The following is a 17,566-nucleotide window of genomic DNA, read 5'->3' on the forward strand; positions in this document are numbered from 1 at the left end:
GTTGTCTTTTATTGCCAGTCTATACAATCTTAAGCAGAGGGTTCATATTGTCTGTATTTATTGGTTATTGGTAAACATGGCACAGATTATTAAAAGGGGTTTGCTATTATCAGCTTGAATCTCGGCTGCCGTGTACATGATTTAGATGGTTTTGTAAGGTCAAAATCAACATGACCTAATTCAGAATAAGTGAACATACGAACAGATTTTAAGCCTCACTCTAACTTGTCCCCTCAGGTTCAGGAAGTTTGCCCTCCCTCCCGCTAGATGAAAGAAATTCTGTCTGAATTGCCAGATTCTGCTCCTGCCAGGAGAGCATGCTGCCACTCCTCCACAGATGCACAGCATCACCACAGCCCAGCTGAGGAAGCCAAGTGCACTGCTGTGTCCTCTGGACAACAAGAAGAAGAACGCCCAGTACCTGTTCACGGAGCGCAGCTCAACACTTTCTGCTGGACACCTTAGCTGGGCAGGGGTACAGGAAGGTCCTGTGTGTGGGCACACCCAGGTGAGGGAGACATTTTAGTTAGAAGATACACAAACACTTGTTTAAAGTATGCCTGTCTTAAAGGGTTGCTTCAGCCAAATCACCAAAAACAGATCTCTTCTTCTAAAAGCAGTATTATGTTGCCACAAGTTTTTTATGCCTCTGTGCCAGTGACAGTCAGACCAAGAGGAATTATGGTTTCAGGTTTTCTGTCTGTCCGTCCCATTCTTATGAATGCAGTATCTCAGTAACGTCTTGAAGGAATTTCTTCAAATTTGGCAAACACATCGGCTTGGAATCAAGTATGAATTAGAATTTGGTGGTCAAAGTCACAAGTAACCTCACAAAAGAACACAACCATAACTCACAAATTCATACACTAATTATGACATGATTTAACTCAAATGTCTAACAGGATAAAATTATGAAGTGATGACATTTATTTATTGTAGTTGTTTTTCTTTAGATGTTGACTTTTTCATGTGCAGTGTTCAAAGAACGGAAAAATAAGCGTGTCCTGGTGGCCTAGTAGTATAATAGTAATATAATCACATGTACTCAGTTTGGTCAGTGGACAGTTAGTGTGCTGAGGTGGTTTAGAGGTTTTTCACCAGTAAAATTTTAAAGAAAATACAAAATAAAATACATATAAAAAAATTTGTCATATTTAAAAACAGTTATTGACAGAAGTTTCTGATACCGGCATTAGTCATAAAAATCAATGAAAACAATTTCAGTATTGGTAACAAAATTCAGTCAAATGACTAAGATTTTAGAGAAATGGATTTTATTGATGATTGTTGGTGTTTGTGTTCAGACTCCAGGAGCTGATCAAGCTGCGAAACCTGGAGCAGAAACATGAGCCAATGAAGACTCTGCTGCTGGACATTGACTTCAGGTTAGTTTGTCTTATCATGGTACGTTCAACTCTACAATTGTTCTGACTTAATAAAAAAGGCTGTACATCATCATTAGCAGGACATCAGGTAGTCCACATCACTGTCCAGCATGAAACAGCCCTGAACATCACAGGGTGTTGAGGTGACAGATCTCCAGGTGGTTCGGCCACACCTGGTTCTTGGTGGTCTCAGGAAGCGTATGGCGGGGTACAGGTGCAGTGAACTGGTGATGAGCCCTGTCGAACACAGGTGTCATGGCCGCTGAAAACTTTTGCAGGACAACCATGTTGTCTGCGTCATAAAATATCACCTGACCCTTATCATACCTGACCCATACTCCCACCTTTCCGAGCGCTGTTTGCCCGACGCCCTGACACGATACATGCCGGTGTTGTGCCAGGCAGACAGATTACTGTCCCTGAGCTCCACGCACCACGAGTTCCTGTTTCGGCCCAGTTTGGCACCCTTGTCCCGCCCCTTCCTCTGCAGGCTGGTGTAGGCTACGCCCACAGCCCAGGTGGAGCAGCACCGTACATCGACCTCCCAGTAACTCTGACCTGCCGCGAGGGGAGATGAACCTAGAGCACAGCATACTCTGTCAAATTGAAGAGGATGCTCCGGAGCTGAGCGCCAGAGCCTGAGAAGGACATGCCCCGCCCCTCGCAGGTCACTGTGATCTGGCTATGGCACGTCTGCCTGTCAATCACAAGGGATGAATCTGAAACGAAACACAGAGAACCCAGAGTCTGTATGACATTTCGATCTGACCATACATGAGTGTCTTAACGCTTTACTGCTGCATTCATTTGATTGGTAGTAGTTTGGTGATGTTGTTTCGTGGTGAGGAGGAGGTCGTTGGACAAGACAACTGATCACATGGTGATATTTGGGACCAGTATGACTCTAGTTCCTGTACTGATGAGTACAATCAAAGATTGAAAGGTTACTGAATTCAGCACTAGTCCAAGCAACCATTGAATCTTTTGATTCTCTACAGACATGTATCAGAGGTTACACCGTGACTCTGTATCAAAAGGAAATATGACATCACGTGCTATGGTAGAAGACGCTTGCCCCGACTACAAGGATAGATATTGTAATGACGGAGTCAAAAGCAAATCCAAAACTTAAACTACCTTCTTCTGGTTAATACCACCAACAACATGTTAACAAAAGTTTTGCAGAGAACATTGACTCATTCTTCTCATGTCCTCAAATGAACCCGACCTGACACACTACAACACCCTGCTGCCCTCATTGACTGATGGAGAAGTAAATGCCTCAGTACCTAACAGTAGAGTCTTCCTCTGCAGCTGGGCTCTCAGGTTTCTGGAGATGGAGGATAATGTTTTAAGAAGCTTCTCGAATCTCTCCTCATTCAGTCTGATTTGCTTTTCAGAGGCGTCTGGCTTCTTTGGACTGTGATCAGGGAGAGGTGGAGGAAGTTAGAAACAACATAGTCAGAAGTCTACATCAGAGCTGTATAGGAGATGGAGCTGAAAACCTTTTCATGTGATTTACCTCAGATTCTCAGACTGACCCTGAGAGGAGACACAAACAGAAACGCTGATTAAAACAGCAGGAAAATAGTTTTAAACTGTAGTACTGAGAGACTGAATCAGACCTTCCCATCTTCCTCTGCTGCCGAGCTCTTGCTCAGTGCGCTCTGGGTGCTGCTGATGCTCTTGTGACCTGGTCCTGGTGCTGTTTCCAGTTCTTCAGAACGTGGTCCAGTCTGGTTCTGGTCTGTCTCAGGTCCAGCTCCAGAGAGTCTAAGACGGCCTGCTCGTCCTGCTTCAGGATGGCCACCATGTTCTCAAAGCGCTCACGGACCTGCTGCTTCATCATCTCTGTGCTCCTCTACAGGGAGGAACATGGAGCGTATTTGAAGTCTTGTGGGTCTGATGTCTGTGTAGTAAATTGTCTTAAGTACAAGTAGAGAGGGTCTGGATCCATACTTACAGAGAGATCTGTGCTGCGTTTTTCAGAGACTGGATGTGGGCTTCGGTCTTGGCTCTTTCTGCCTGTAGATCCTCCAAACGTCTGGACAGCTGCTCCTGCAGAGAGCAGAGTCACAGTCACCAGAGCACAGGCTCCAGCTCTTAAAAGGACTGGATCCTACATTACCCATAATGCAGCTCAATGGTGTCTTTCAGTAGACCCTCCCTACTTCCTAAATACCCAGAATTGTTAAACCCCACATCTCCAGTTTGTAACACAAAATTGCTGTTTAAAAAAGAAAAAAAAAAAGTAGTTTCAAGCCCAGTCCAATATAAACAATGACATCATCCCCCCATCTAACACCAGGTCACATGCTAAAGACAACATTTATTTACAAAGAGGCTAAAAGAAGAAAACAAAGGAAAAAGCTGGATCTCGTGCTTGAGAGTGAGAGAGAATATTGAGCAGAGTAAAACCCAGCCCACACCGTCCGTCATCAGTGTCGTGCACCTCGATGAAAACACATAGAACAGACACACAAAACAAAATAACAGCAGGACGCAGAATGATGCGAAACAGGTGACTCTTCTGCGTCTTCAGGAAACAACAGCAAATAGACAGAAGAGAAGCAAACACAGAATCACTACAAGCCGTACAGAAACACAGCAGAAGCTTGTTGGGGGACACCGACTGCACCCAAACTGCATGGTGGGACATACAGTACACCTTCTCATTTGGCTTGGTCCATTGCGATTCAAAAGGTGCTCGCTGTACTTACTCACAGGTTGACAGTACGTGCAGTTTGTTGTAAGTGCTATTCGCTGACGAGCTGCAGCAGCACGGTTCAGCCTCAGTAGAGGCTGCTTGTACTCTGGCTGTTTCTTCACATCCTCACATGACATTTCTTGAGCAGCAGGTCATTTCTGATGCTGGCTCCATGCAGATGAGACAGGTGTGATATCGTCACATCACTATGCTTTGGAAATCTCACCACACTCATGTTTACCTGAGAGGGCTTTCCATCTTTGGCTTTCTTCCTCTGTAGCTTTGGTGAGCGTGGGAACGGTTGAACGACCCTGTACAAGTTGAAATCCAGGGGAGTGAAGCTTAGTCCGTCCTGCAGTACAGAGTGGGCTCCTGCAGAGGGCGCCGCAACACCGCTCTGCACTGACTGAGCCATTGTTGACTGTCCATTACCAACAGATAATGACTCTCTTTCTGCCATGTCTGATGAGTGAACAAAACAACAACCAGATGTTGAACCTCTAGCTGAATAATTCTTCCTGTGTTTTTGCCTTGGCTGTTTGCAGAGTAAACCAGTTCTCCAGGTTTTGAAAAGTCTGTGAAAACCTGTTTTTGTCGTGAGTCCATGACAGTGTTATTGCAAAGACCCTGTCGGGCCATGGCCTCACTTCCTCTGCAGCTAAAAACAAATCTGTTAAAAAACATTTTCACTACTGTAATTTACTCTTCATATTTGGCACATTTAGCATGAAGAGTCAGATAATTAGTTTACTGTGGAATAACCTTTAGACCTTTACCTGCTAAAGAAAGTAAATGTTTATATTCATTGTTCAAAATTAAATACAGACTAAATTATATTCTTTGAAAATGGTTAAAAATGTTTTTTAGCTGTTCTTACCTGAGATCTGCTCGCCTGTCTCTCCCCGCTGTGTGTTTCTGTAAAGAATGTGCAGGTGGAAGTATAGAGAGGGTGTGTTCCTGTTTGACAAGCCTCAGCCTGCAACTCCTTATCGTTACCAGGATACACTTGAGATCAGCTGTGCGTTTGCTATCTTTATGTGCATGTACAGATAAGTTCAGACTTGCTGTGGTTTTTCAGCCTGATATTAATACTTAGAGGAAACGGAACAGAAGACAATCTGTTAGTATTTAATGCTGAAAAAACATTACCCTCTGTTTCAGATATGCCCAGTTCTACAGCCAGGATGAGTTCTGTCACTACAACATGTTCAACCATCACTTTTTTGCGGGAGAGGTAGGAGTTAAAACACTTCATTTCCATGTTTTCCATTTTCAGTCCTGTATAATGAGGCTTTGTCGCTTGACAGGCCTCCAGTGCAGTCCTGCAGTCCTTCCTCAGAGAGAGTGTGACGGGGAGAAGGTGGTGATGGTGGCTGACCCTCCATTCGGCGGTCTAGTGAAGCCTCTGGCCAACACTTTCTCTCTGATCTCACAGACATGGAGGAAGCTGCAGAGCTCTGGTCAGTGTCTGAACTTTTATCCTCTCTATATCTGTCATATTTTTTTTTTTTCAATAACAATTAACTCTGTGTTTTATTGAGCTCTGTTCAAGTCAAGGCCCCTATAAATGATGAAGGAAAAAAGAACCCTCCAGATTCTTGGTATAAATTGGGAAACTGCTTCTGGTCCACCCACCCATTGTCTGTATAGTATTTGTACTTTTAATGTCCTGTTGCATTATTGTTATGTGGTTTTAATCATTCTTAAGGTGTGACAATAATTCCCTCTTGTGGGACAAAGAGATCTGACCTGAACAGAGCTCAATAAAACACAGAGTTAATTGTTATTGGAAAAAAAAAAATATGACAGATATAGAGAGGATAAAAGTTCAGACACTGACCAGAGCTCTGCAGCTTCCTCCATGTCTGTGAGATCAGAGAGAAAGTGTTGGCCAGAGGCTTCACTAGACCGCCGAATGGAGGGTCAGCCACCATCACCACCTTCTCCCCGTCACACTCTCTGAGGAAGGACTGCAGGACTGCACTGGAGGCCTGTCAAGCGACAAAGCCTCATTATACAGGACTGAAAATGGAAAACATGGAAATGAAGTGTTTTAACTCCTACCTCTCCGCCAAAAAAGTGATGGTTGAACATGTTGTAGTGACAGAACTCATCCTGGCTGTAGAACTGGGCATATCTGAAACAGAGGGTAATGTTTTTTCAGCATTAAATACTAACAGATTGTCTTCTGTTCCGTTTCCTCTAAGTATTAATATCAGGCTGAAAAACCACAGCAAGTCTGAACTTATCTGTACATGCACATAAAGATAGCAAACGCACAGCTGATCTCAAGTGTATCCTGGTAACGATAAGGAGTTGCAGGCTGAGGCTTGTCAAACAGGAACACACCCTCTCTATACTTCCACCCTGCACATTCTTTACAGAAACACACAGCGGGGAGAGACAGGCGAGCAGATCTCAGGTAAGAACAGCTAAAAAACATTATTTAACCATTTTTCAAAGAATATAATTTAGTCTGTATTTAATTTTGAACAATGAATATAACACATTTACTTTCTTTAGCAGGTAAAGGTCTAAAGGTTATTCCACAGTAAACTAATTATCTGACTCTTCATGCTAAATGTGCCAAATATGAAGAGTAAACTTACAGTAGTGAAAATGTTTTTGTAACAGATTTGTTTTTAGCTGCAGAGGAAGTGAGGCCATGGCCCCGACAGGGTCTTTGCAATAACACTGTCATGGACTCACGACAAAAACAGGTTTTCACAGACTTTTCAAAAACCTGGAGAACTGGTTTACTCTGCAAACAGCCAAGGCAAAAACACAGGAAGAATTATTCAGCTAGAGGTTCAACATCTGGTTGTTGTTTTGTTCACTCATCAGACATGGCAGAAAGAGAGTCATTATCTGTTGGTAATGGACAGTCAACAATGGCTCAGTCAGTGCAGAGCGGTGTTGCGGCGCCCTCTGCAGGAGCCCACTCTGTACTGCAGGACGGACTAAGCTTCACTCCCCTGGATTTCAACTGTGACAGGGTCGTTCAACCGTTCCCACGCTCACCAAAGCTACAGAGGAAGAAAGCCAAAGATGGAAAGCCCTCTCAGGTAAACATGAGTGTGGTGAGATTTCCAAAGCATAGTGATGTGACCGATATCACACCTGTCTCATCTGCATGGAGCCGGCATCAGAAATGACCTGCTGCTCAAGAAATGTCATGTGAGGATGTGAAGAAACAGCCAGAGTACAAGCAGCCTCTAACTGAGGCTGAACCGTGCTGCTGCAGCTCAGTCAGCGAATAGCACTTACAACAAACTGCACGTACTGTCAACCTGTGAGTAAGTACAGCGAGCACCTTTTGAATCGCAATGGACCAAGACAAATGAGAAGGTGTACTGTATGTCCCACCATGCAGTTTGGGTGCAGTCGGTGTCCCCCAACAAGCTTCTGCTGTGTTCTGTACGGCTTGTAGTGATTCTGTGTTTGCTTCTCTTCTGTCTATTTGCTGTTGTTTCCTGAAGACGCAGAAGAGTCACCTGTTTCGCATCATTCTGCGTCCTGCTGTTATTTTGTTTGTGTGTCTGTTCTATGTGTTTTCATCGAGGTGCACGACACTGATGACGGACGGTGTGGGCTGGGTTCTTACTCTGCTCATATTCTCTCTCACTCTCAAGCACGAGATCCAGCTTTTTCCTTTGTTTTCTTCTTTTAGCCTCTTTGTAAATAAATGTTGTCTTTAGCATGTGACCTGGTGTTAGATGGGGGGATGATGTCATTGTTATATTGGACTGGGCTTGAAACTACTTTTTTTTTTCTTTTTTAAACAGCAACTCTGTGTTACAAACTGGAGATGTGGGGTTTAACAATTCTGGGTATTTAGGAAGTAGGGAGGGTCTACTGAAAGACACCATTGAGCTGCATTATGGGTAATGTAGGATCCAGTCCTTTTAGAGCTGGAGCCTGTGCTCTGGTGACTGTGACTCTGCTCTCTGCAGGAGCAGCTGTCCAGACGTTTGGAGGATCTACAGGCAGAAAGAGCCAAGACCGAAGCCCACATCCAGTCTCTGAAAAAACGCAGCACAGATCTCTCTGTAAGTATGGATCCAGACCCTCTCTACTTGTACTTAAGACAATTTACTACACAGACATCAGACCCACCAAGACTTCAAATACGCTCCATGTTCCTCCCTGTAGAGGAGCACAGAGATGATGAAGCAGCAGGTCCGTGAGCGCTTTGAGAACATGGTGGCCATCCTGAAGCAGGACGAGCAGGCCGTCTTAGACTCTCTGGAGCTGGACCTGAGACAGACCAGAACCAGACTGGACCAGGTTCTGAAGAAGTGGAAACAGCACCAGGACCAGGTCACCAAGAGCATCAGCAGCACCCAGAGCGCACTGAGCAAGAGCTCGACAGCAGAGGAAGATGGGAAGGTCTGATTCAGTCTCTCAGTACTACAGTTTCAAAACTATTTTCCTGCTGTTTTAATCAGCGTTTCTGTTTGTGTCTCCTCTCAGGGTCAGTCTGAGAATCTGAGGTAAATCACATGAAAAGGTTTTCAGCTCCATCTCCTATACAGCTCTGATGTAGACTTCTGACTATGTTGTTTCTAACTTCCTCCACCTCTCCCTGATCACAGTCCAAAGAAGCCAGACGCCTCTGAAAAGCAAATCAGACTGAATGAGGAGAGATTCGAGAAGCTTCTTAAAACATTATCCTCCATCTCCAGAAACCTGAGAGCCCAGCTGCAGAGGAAGACTCTACTGTTAGGTACTGAGGCATTTACTTCTCCATCAGTCAATGAGGGCAGCAGGGTGTTGTAGTGTGTCAGGTCGGGTTCATTTGAGGACATGAGAAGAATGAGTCAATGTTCTCTGCAAAACTTTTGTTAACATGTTGTTGGCTGGTATTAACCAGCAGAAGGTAGTTTAAGTTTTGGATTTGCTTTGACTCCGTCATTACAATATCTATCCTTGTAGTCGGGGCAAGCGTCTTCTACCATAGCACGTGATGTCATATTTCCATTTTGATACAGAGTCACGGTGTAACCTCTGATACATGTCTGTAGAGAATCAAAAGATTCAAAAGTTGCTTGGACTAGTGCTGTTGCTTGTTTACCATTTTGATGGTTGCTTGGACTAGTGCTGAATTCAGTAACCTTTCAATCTTTGATTGTACTCATCAGTTCAGGAACTCAGGTCATACTGGTCCCAAATATCACCATGTGATCAGTTTGCTTGTCCAACGACCTCCTCCTCACCACGAAACCAGATCACCAAACTACTACCAATCAAATGAATGCAGCAGTAAAAGCGTTAAGACACTCATGTATGGTCAGATCGAAATGTCATACAAGACTCTGGGTTCTCTGTGTTTCGTTTCAGATTCATCCCCTGTGGTGATTGACAGGCAGACGTGCCATAGCCAGATCACAGTGACCTGCGAGGGGCGGGGCATGTCCTTCTCAGGCTCTGGCCGCTCAGCTCCGGAGAATCCTCTTCAATTTGACAGAGTATGCTGTGCTCTAGGTTCATCTCCCCTCGCGGCAGGTCAGAGTTACTGGGAGGTCGATGTACGGTGCTGCTCCACCTGGGCTGTGGGCGTAGCCTACACCAGCCTGCAGAGGAAGGGGCGGGACAAGGGTGCCAAACTGGGCCGAAACAGGAACTCGTGGTGCGTGGAGCTCAGGGACAGTAATCTGTCTGCCTGGCACAACGACCGGCATGTATCGTGTCAGGGCGTCGGGCAAACAGCGCTCGGAAAGGTGGGAGTATGGGTCAGGTATGATAAGGGTCAGGTGATATTTTATGACGCAGACAACATGGTTGTCCTGCAAAAGTTTTCAGCAGCCATGACACCTGTGTTCGACAGGGCTCATCACCAGTTCACTGAGCCCCTGTACCCCGCCATACGCTTCCTGAGACCACCACAGAACCAGGTGTGGCCGAACCACCTGGAGATCTGTCATCTCAACACCCTGTGATGTTCAGGGCTGTTTCATGCTGGACAGTGATGTGGACTCTACCTGATGTCCTGCTAATGATGATGTACAGCCTTTTTTATTAAGTCAGAACAATTGTAGAGTTGAACGTACCATGATAAGACAAACTAACCTGAAGTCAATGTCCAGCAGCAGAGTCTTCATTGGCTCATGTTTCTGCTCCAGGTTTCGCAGCTTGATCAGCTCCTGGAGTCTGACACAAACACCAACAATCATCAATAAAATCCATTTCTTTAAAATCTTAGTCATTTGACTGAATTTTGTTACCAATACTGAAATTGTTTTCATTGATTTTTATGACTAATGCCGGTATCAGAAACTTCTGTCAATAACTGTTTTAAATATGACAAATTTTTTATATGGTATTTTATTTTGTATTTTCTTTAAAATTTTACTGGTGAAAAACCTCTAAACCACCTCAGCACACTAACTGTCCACTGACCAAACTGAGTACATGTGATTATGTTACTATTATACTACTAGGCCACCAGGACACGCTTATTTTTCCGTTCTTTGAACACTGCACATGAAAAAAGTCAACATCTAAAGAAAACAACTACAATAAATAAATGTCATCACTTCATAATTTTATCCTGTTAGACATTTGAGTTAAATCATGTCATAATTAGTGTATGAATTTGTGAGTTATGGTTGTGTTCTTTTGTGAGGTTACTGTGACCTTTGACCACCAAATTCTAATTCATACTTGATTCCAAGCCGATGTGTTTGCCAAATTTGAAGAAATTCCTTCAAGACGTTACTGAGATACTGCATTCATAAGAATGGGACGGACAGACAGAAAACCTGAAACCATAATTCCTCTGGCTCTGACTGTCACTGGCACAGAGGCATAAAAACTTGTGGCAACATAATACTGCTTTTAGAAGAAGAGATCTGTTTTTGTGATTTGGCTGAAGCAACCCTTTAAGACAGGCATACTTTAAACAAGTGTTTGTGTATCTTCTAACTAAATGTCTCCCTCACCTGGGTGTGCCCACACACAGGACCTTCCTGTACCCCTGCCCAGCTAAGGTGTCCAGCAGAAAGTGTGAGCTGCGCTCCGTGAACAGGTACTGGGCGTTCTTCTTCTTGTTGTCCAGAGGACACAGCAGTGCACTTGGCTTCCTCAGCTGGGCTGTGGTGATGGCTGTGCATCTGTGGGAGGAGTGGGCAGCATGCTCTCCTGGCAGGAGCAGAATCTGGCAATTCAGACAGAATTTCTTCTCATCTAGCGGGAGGGAGGCAAACTTCCTGAACCTGAGGGACAAGTTAGAGTGAGGCTTAAAATCTGTTCGTATGTTCACTTATTCTGAATTAGGTCATGTTGATTTGACCTTACAAACCATCTAAATCATGTACACGATCAGCCGAGATCAAGCTGATAATAACAAACCCCTTTTAATAATCTGTGCCATGTTTACCAATAACCAATAAATACAGACAATATGAACCCTCTGCTTAAAGATTGTATAGACTGCAATAAAAGACAACTTTCTCTATCAGCTGGTTTTTCCCAGTTTGTTGTCAGCTAAGAAAGTGTAGTATACCTTCTGGATCAGGGGGGCTACCATAAACTAGCCTCTTCTTCAGGCTGCAGTTGACTTCTCACCTGGTCCAGTACTCCTGCTGGCTGAACACTGGTCTCTTTGACTGGTTCTCTGTTTCTCTGGCCAAAAGCCTGGCCTCTGACACCTTCAAAGCAAATGAATTGAAATGAATGAGAGTTCACTGGATTACACAGGTAATAGACATGATGATATGACGGAGCTGACCTTGTCATCTTCCCACTGGAAAAAGCTGCAGTCTTTCCTGTCTCTACAAGCTGAGCAGGCATAAAACCTCCTGCCTGTCTCTCCTCCTTTGCCGACTTTCTCAAACAGCAAGGTTGGACCTGGCAAAACACACGTGGCAGCGGTATTTGTATGTTATTCTGTCTGGTGCTTCCACAGTCCAGTAACGTGTTTATTTCCTTAAATGCTTACAGACACACACAGCGGAAAAGAAGCTGTGTGTAGTCAGCTAAAATTCAGCTTGAAGCTTAGATACACTTAATTCGCACTGTCTTTTTTTCTGTCACAATACACCCTCTGAGCTTCTAGCGCGAAGCCGTTTTAAAGTGAAGATTTCGTGGCTGTACGAGCTGTTTTATATTTGTATCAACACGCCGAATTTATCAAAACGCCATATTTGTTCGTAACATGCCGTAAGGTATATTATACAAACTGTGGACATATACCAAAAAACAAGTCAACTTTGAGATAAGCGATTTCCTAAGGCAGTTAGTTATATCACTGACTTGTCTACTATGGTTGTCCTGTACATTCAGACTTACCATGTGGGCAACAAGGCGCTGTTTTACCGCCCTCTGGAAGAATAAAGCATATTCCAAAACTGTCGTTATCTTCGGCCATGTCCATGTTGCTATGGTGACAAAGTAAGTGAACTGTAATTTAAACTTTGTCAACACGAGAGTTTAACCTGGCAAAGTGAAGCAAGAGTGGAAGCCATGACACTGAGTCTTCTTCTTCTTCTTCTTCTTTCGGGTAGACTGGGCACGATTTAGCGCATTGCTGCCTCCCACTGGCGTAACAACGTAATTGCTACTTTAACAGTGTGGATTTGAGGAAGTGAATTACCTCCCTAGCTCTCTATTTCTGAAAGCACCCCGTCATCAAGCATTGTTCTAACAGAAAACGTCCCATTTTGCCAAGGTCCATGAATAACCTCCTCCTTTCTCTGCATCATGACGTGTTGCACGCTCTATGCTCCCCCACAAGCACCAAACCACTTACCAGTCCACAGTGTCTCAGTCTTAGCCTTGTCAGCTTGATGCATCTTTCTTAGGCATGGTCACTCTGTTGCCAGGTTTTACTGACGGCTGTATGTTGTATAGTTTCCTTCCTCCATTGTCTGCATCCCACTCTTGCTGCCATAGATAATTCAGTCTCTCAGTGATTATGCTACAGCACTCCATCCTGCCAAATGGTGAGTGGGCATCTACATAATCCCTGTCTAAACTAGCCCTGGCTACCCAATCCACCACCTCATTACCCTCAGCCCCAATGTGCTAGCACCCACAGAAAACCCACACTACATCCCTGTCTCTCCACTTTAAATACCATCATTACCATCTCCATAACTACGTCTGGTCTTCTAACGAATCGGAACACAAAACAACTCTATTAAACCCCCCTTCTTCCACCTGCCACAGTGTAAAGCGAGTTCTGCAGAGAACATAGATATCTAAGCAGGCAACCCTTTACTCTGGCATATTTGAACACATATACATATAAACCAAAACTCATCTCTCTGCTTTCTGGATCTCTAGATCCATCAGTGTATACATTTGCATAATTACCTCACCTATTTCTAAGATGTTCCTCTATACATGCAGCAGGATTTCCTATTTCTCCTTTCCGTATTGCCTTTTTTTATAGACAAATCCACACCCACTTCTACCCACAGGTGACACTCTAAGTCACGCAGAAATTACATAATATATATTTTGTCACAGTAAAAGCTCATTGGCCAAAAACCAAAACACAGCCAGAATGTGTTCTGCAATCTGGTGATTTTTCTGTTTGGGAATTTATTTTCAATCACAATGGACATGTATTACTAACTCTTTGTCTTTTAACATGGATTCCATTCTGTTTATGAACAGTTTTTTCAAGACCTTGACCTGGACCTTGAGGGGTTTTTTTCTCTGTTTGTTTGTTTCTTTTTGTCAAACAATTGTAATTTGTTTATTTATTTATTTACTTTCTTAACCTTATCATTTATTCTGTAAACATTTGAACTATTATACCTGAATATTAAGATAGTTAATTTCCTTATTCCTCGTATATTTTAATAATAATCTGAAATGATGTTTATGTGTATAACAAAACATTCTTTTGATAAATTTCAATAAAAACAAGGAGGAAATAAAAGCTCTGGCAATAATTATTGCTGTGAAACTGTCATACCTGGGTGTGGATGCAGAACCTCAAACCAAAATTCAGTATACGAACAGCTCTGTCGACCTGAATCAGCCTGTCCTAGTGGATGAACTGCTTCAAATCAAGTGAATGTTCAATACCTTCTGTCTTTACAGAAAAGTTTAAGACAATTTAAAGAAGCATTCATCAGGCTAATACATTGCATAAACAAACATGAACTGAAATACAGTTGTGTTACTGACCCTCTCTTTCACACTGCAGTTTGTTCACACTCAACAGTCTTGTAGTCCCAAACCAGGAGCACGTTGCTCATTAGAATGGTTGTTTTCTTTCTTGAAGACTACAATTCCCATGTACCCTGCGCACCAGCGCAGTGGCCCGAGGACTGTGCTCAATAGCAGTGTGATGGATGCTGAAGCAAAGCAGACACTAGATGCTCGAGGTTATCGGGCGTAAGACGGGAAGCTGTAAATTTCTTCTTTCAAAATAAAAGCATATGGCCTAGATTATGAGCGTTTGACATATGAGCATTTTGGACATCCAGAACAAAATTACACAAAACACATTTGTCTCATTGGACAGAACAATATTCTCTATTTTTGTTTATTTAAATATGCTATAATTGTTTTTATTTAACAACATGTTTCTGATTTCTTGATTTTTTCCCCCCAATAATGATCACATTTTGATTCATCTAACAGCATAGCAAATTATTATATAAATTGTCTACAACTGATTCATTAAGTTTTGCGGAAGTTATTACCTTACCCAAAACTCACAGGTTAAATGCCTGTCAGTTAAGTTTTGGCAAATTTGATTATTTGCAAATTTGCTAGAGAGTTTCCTCCACTACAGTACAAAATGAACAGTGGTAGGCTTTACATTCCATGGTGGTGGTGAGTGATTTGCAGTGTCACCTCTCAGCAAGAAGCTCTGTGTTCAAAGCAGCCAGCTGAAGTGTTTCTGTGTGGAGCTGTCATGAAGATATAGATGTTGTTTTCCATTCATTTTTAAGTTTAATTGGTGATTTTAATCACTAATTAACTGAATCACTTTCATTTTAACTACTAATTCCCATTTTAGTTTATATTCTTACATATTCCATATTGAAATATGTTGTAAAAAATTAGCACAAACTAACTGACACAGGAGTACTGGATAGTTCTGGAGTCTGTTGGTTAGAGGCTGATGTATAATGTGTCTTATGTCAATTATTTTCATTTTATTCAATGATTTTATATTTACTTCAGACTATCTTATATGGATTTGAAAAAGCCACTTAATTCTTATTACGTTCCAGAATTTTCTATACAGCTGCCTATAACACCATCCCGGATTTCTCTGGTCCCTATTCCGACAGAACTAGATTTAGACAGACCTTTATTTTGAAATGTCGTATCGGAACTCCGTTAATTTTTCTATCTAGCATGACTCTAGTCGCGTCTCTTCACCGTGCGCCCACACCCAACCTGCACTGTCTGCTGTGTAGAGAGGCAGCGCAGCCCCGCAGTGTATGCGGGACATTGTCTTCACAGTGCGGCTGTTTTCAGAAGATCTGTGCGGCCTCAGCAGCCAGGGACAGCCAGGATCTCTGCAGTAGGCTACTCCTGTGAAAACACCCGTTCATTCTGCTGGCTGGCGCTGAGGTCTGTGCGCTCTGCGGCTGCTGCCATCATCCATGTACTGTCAATGTGGATAGTGGCTTATTTACTGTGCATCATCTGACTGGAGAAGACATCTGACTGGTACCATGAGCAGCACTGGTGAGAGCATTTCTTTTATACAGTACACTGCCTTTCCTCTGCAGTTGCGGAAATTCCTGTTAATATCATAAGGAACGATCCCAGTAATATTATGAAATTAAAAAAATCCCTTCAGGGCTTCCAGTGTAGCTGTTTTGATTAGTATTGAGTCTGTGGTTGCTTTGTCCTGATTTACACATTTCTTCACCTGCTTTGGCGTCACTATAATATCCCCCTCTATAATATATTATAATATAATATAATATGTGTGAAAGCTATATACAATACATTTAAAATGTAGAGAGAAGCGCTAAATAGGCTATCTTGTCATCCTTTATCTACCAGTGAAGGCAGCAGCATCTGGGTGCAAATTTGTGACCATACAATGAAGCCTGAGGTTGTCTGCTGCTAAGACAGTTTCAGATTTGTCCCAGTAAAAATGGATGTCATGTGGGCTAATTAGAGAGGATGTAGAAACACCCACAGTGGATTTGGTTGTTCTTTTCATCATGTCGCTATGCAGTCACTCCTGGTTTAAAGAGGCATGTCTGTTGTCTACAGCGGGCCTTACTCCTGGCAGGCTGCTGTCACAACTGGCTTTGTCCCTGAGGAAGACTGAACAAATGTAACAAGAGCCTGTGTTCTGTCAAGTCCTGGAGCAACAATGCACATGTTTGTTTTACATGTAAATAAATGTATGTTCTTAGTGAAAGAACTAATAGAGAACCTAAGTTCTGCAGCTTCTTAGTATCAAAGACAATCAGAGAGTGGGGTGTGGTTGTAAATAAAATGACATAGAGACTAATGTCAAAGAATCAAAAAATCTAGATTAGGGTGAAACTCATGGTGTCAATTATTGTGTTATGGTTAAGGGATCACTATAATCTGTGGTCATTCTTGACTTAAGTAACTTAACACTGATCGTACATGAGTTGACATTTTGCTAAGGAGCCCTCAGGGCCCGGTTACAGCACCTCAGGGACCTCCATCACAACTAGCGACCACAGGCTGCTACCCAGAAATGTCTCAAAGTCACAAACTATGAGTTTGTATAAGATAAGTCAGAATTTGAAGGCGGAAAGTCAGCCCAGATATTTCAACCCCTGAGTTAAAATCAAAATGGCAGCAAAAGCACTTTATTAGCTAATGCTTCTCCTTTAGTGCTTCTCATCCTCAATAAACACCTCACATCAACCTCTGTGTTAGCAGTCTTGGGAATGTCCTACATCAGGTTAACTGTAATTCATTGTATTTAGCTAAGTAAACAGGAGTATATATATATATATGTGTGTGTGTGTTATGTTGAACATGTTATATGTTATATGTATATAGAACAGAACAGTTGCAGTATTTCTCTCACTTTGTGGAAAGAGTGTCAACAAACTGGTGGAAAAATGGCTGCAAATTTCAGCCACAATTGTTAGCAGTTACATTAAAAATTTAATTAAAATTAATTCAACTCTAATTCAGTTGATTCAGATCATTTCACCTCAGATAGTTTCACTCGTTAATGAACCACTACGTAGATGTAACAATAAAAGTTGCTAATTTGGTGTTTTTATCTGAGTATTTTAAGTGACATTTTATGCGTCCCGCAGGTAAGCATTGTGTGAATGTAGCAAGTGCAGGATTACATTGTATTTTAAGGACAGTTTTTAAGGCAAAGAAAATCTCACAGAGTCAATATAACTGATGACAGAGACTGACCCAATCATAAGTTCAACTCTTCAGTACAGAAAGCATGGATGGCTTCTGGTTTTAATGAGACCCATCGATGCTTTGCAGAGCGGCGGGAGCTGCTAATGAGACTGCTGCAGTTCGTCTGGGAGTCAAG

General features: G+C 42.7%; 2 protein-coding genes and 2 long non-coding RNA genes across 4 annotated transcripts in view; 2 read left to right on the plus strand and 2 right to left on the minus strand.

The window, feature by feature from the left end:
* The window catches only part of zcchc4 (zinc finger CCHC-type containing 4), a 16,333-nt gene extending 3,779 nt beyond the window's left edge, over positions 1-12,554 (minus strand). The window contains exons 1-7 of the mRNA XM_022747876.1: positions 12,382-12,554; positions 11,822-11,940; positions 11,659-11,741; positions 11,034-11,306; positions 10,162-10,242; positions 6,157-6,229; positions 5,933-6,083 (exon numbers count right to left, since the gene is read on the minus strand). Of these exons, the coding sequence (XP_022603597.1) occupies positions 5,933-6,083; positions 6,157-6,229; positions 10,162-10,242; positions 11,034-11,306; positions 11,659-11,741; positions 11,822-11,940; positions 12,382-12,466 (865 nt within the window). The 5' untranslated portion in view covers positions 12,467-12,554. The remainder of the gene's footprint in view (positions 1-5,932; positions 6,084-6,156; positions 6,230-10,161; positions 10,243-11,033; positions 11,307-11,658; positions 11,742-11,821; positions 11,941-12,381) is intronic.
* Positions 452-5,306, plus strand: LOC111223638. The gene is made up of 3 exons (XR_002665183.1): positions 452-508; positions 1,305-1,385; positions 5,254-5,306. It is a non-coding gene; the product is annotated as an uncharacterized LOC111223638 (long non-coding RNA).
* LOC111223637 lies at positions 2,681-3,074 on the minus strand. Its single transcript, XR_002665182.1, has 3 exons — positions 3,011-3,074; positions 2,908-2,927; positions 2,681-2,805 (listed from the first exon to the last, which is right to left on the minus strand). It is a non-coding gene; the product is annotated as an uncharacterized LOC111223637 (long non-coding RNA).
* Positions 12,555-15,476: 2,922 nt separating the features above from the next.
* ablim2 (actin binding LIM protein family member 2) overlaps positions 15,477-17,566 on the plus strand; it is a 92,900-nt gene continuing 90,810 nt past the window's right edge. The window contains exon 1 of the mRNA XM_022747769.1: positions 15,477-15,753. Within this exon, the coding sequence (XP_022603490.1) occupies positions 15,741-15,753 (13 nt within the window). The 5' untranslated portion in view covers positions 15,477-15,740. The remainder of the gene's footprint in view (positions 15,754-17,566) is intronic.

Source organism: Seriola dumerili, unplaced genomic scaffold, assembly GCF_002260705.1.
Source record: "Seriola dumerili isolate Sdu_G_001 unplaced genomic scaffold, Sdu_1.0 BDQW01000111.1, whole genome shotgun sequence".
NCBI lineage: Eukaryota > Metazoa > Chordata > Actinopteri > Carangiformes > Carangidae > Seriola > Seriola dumerili.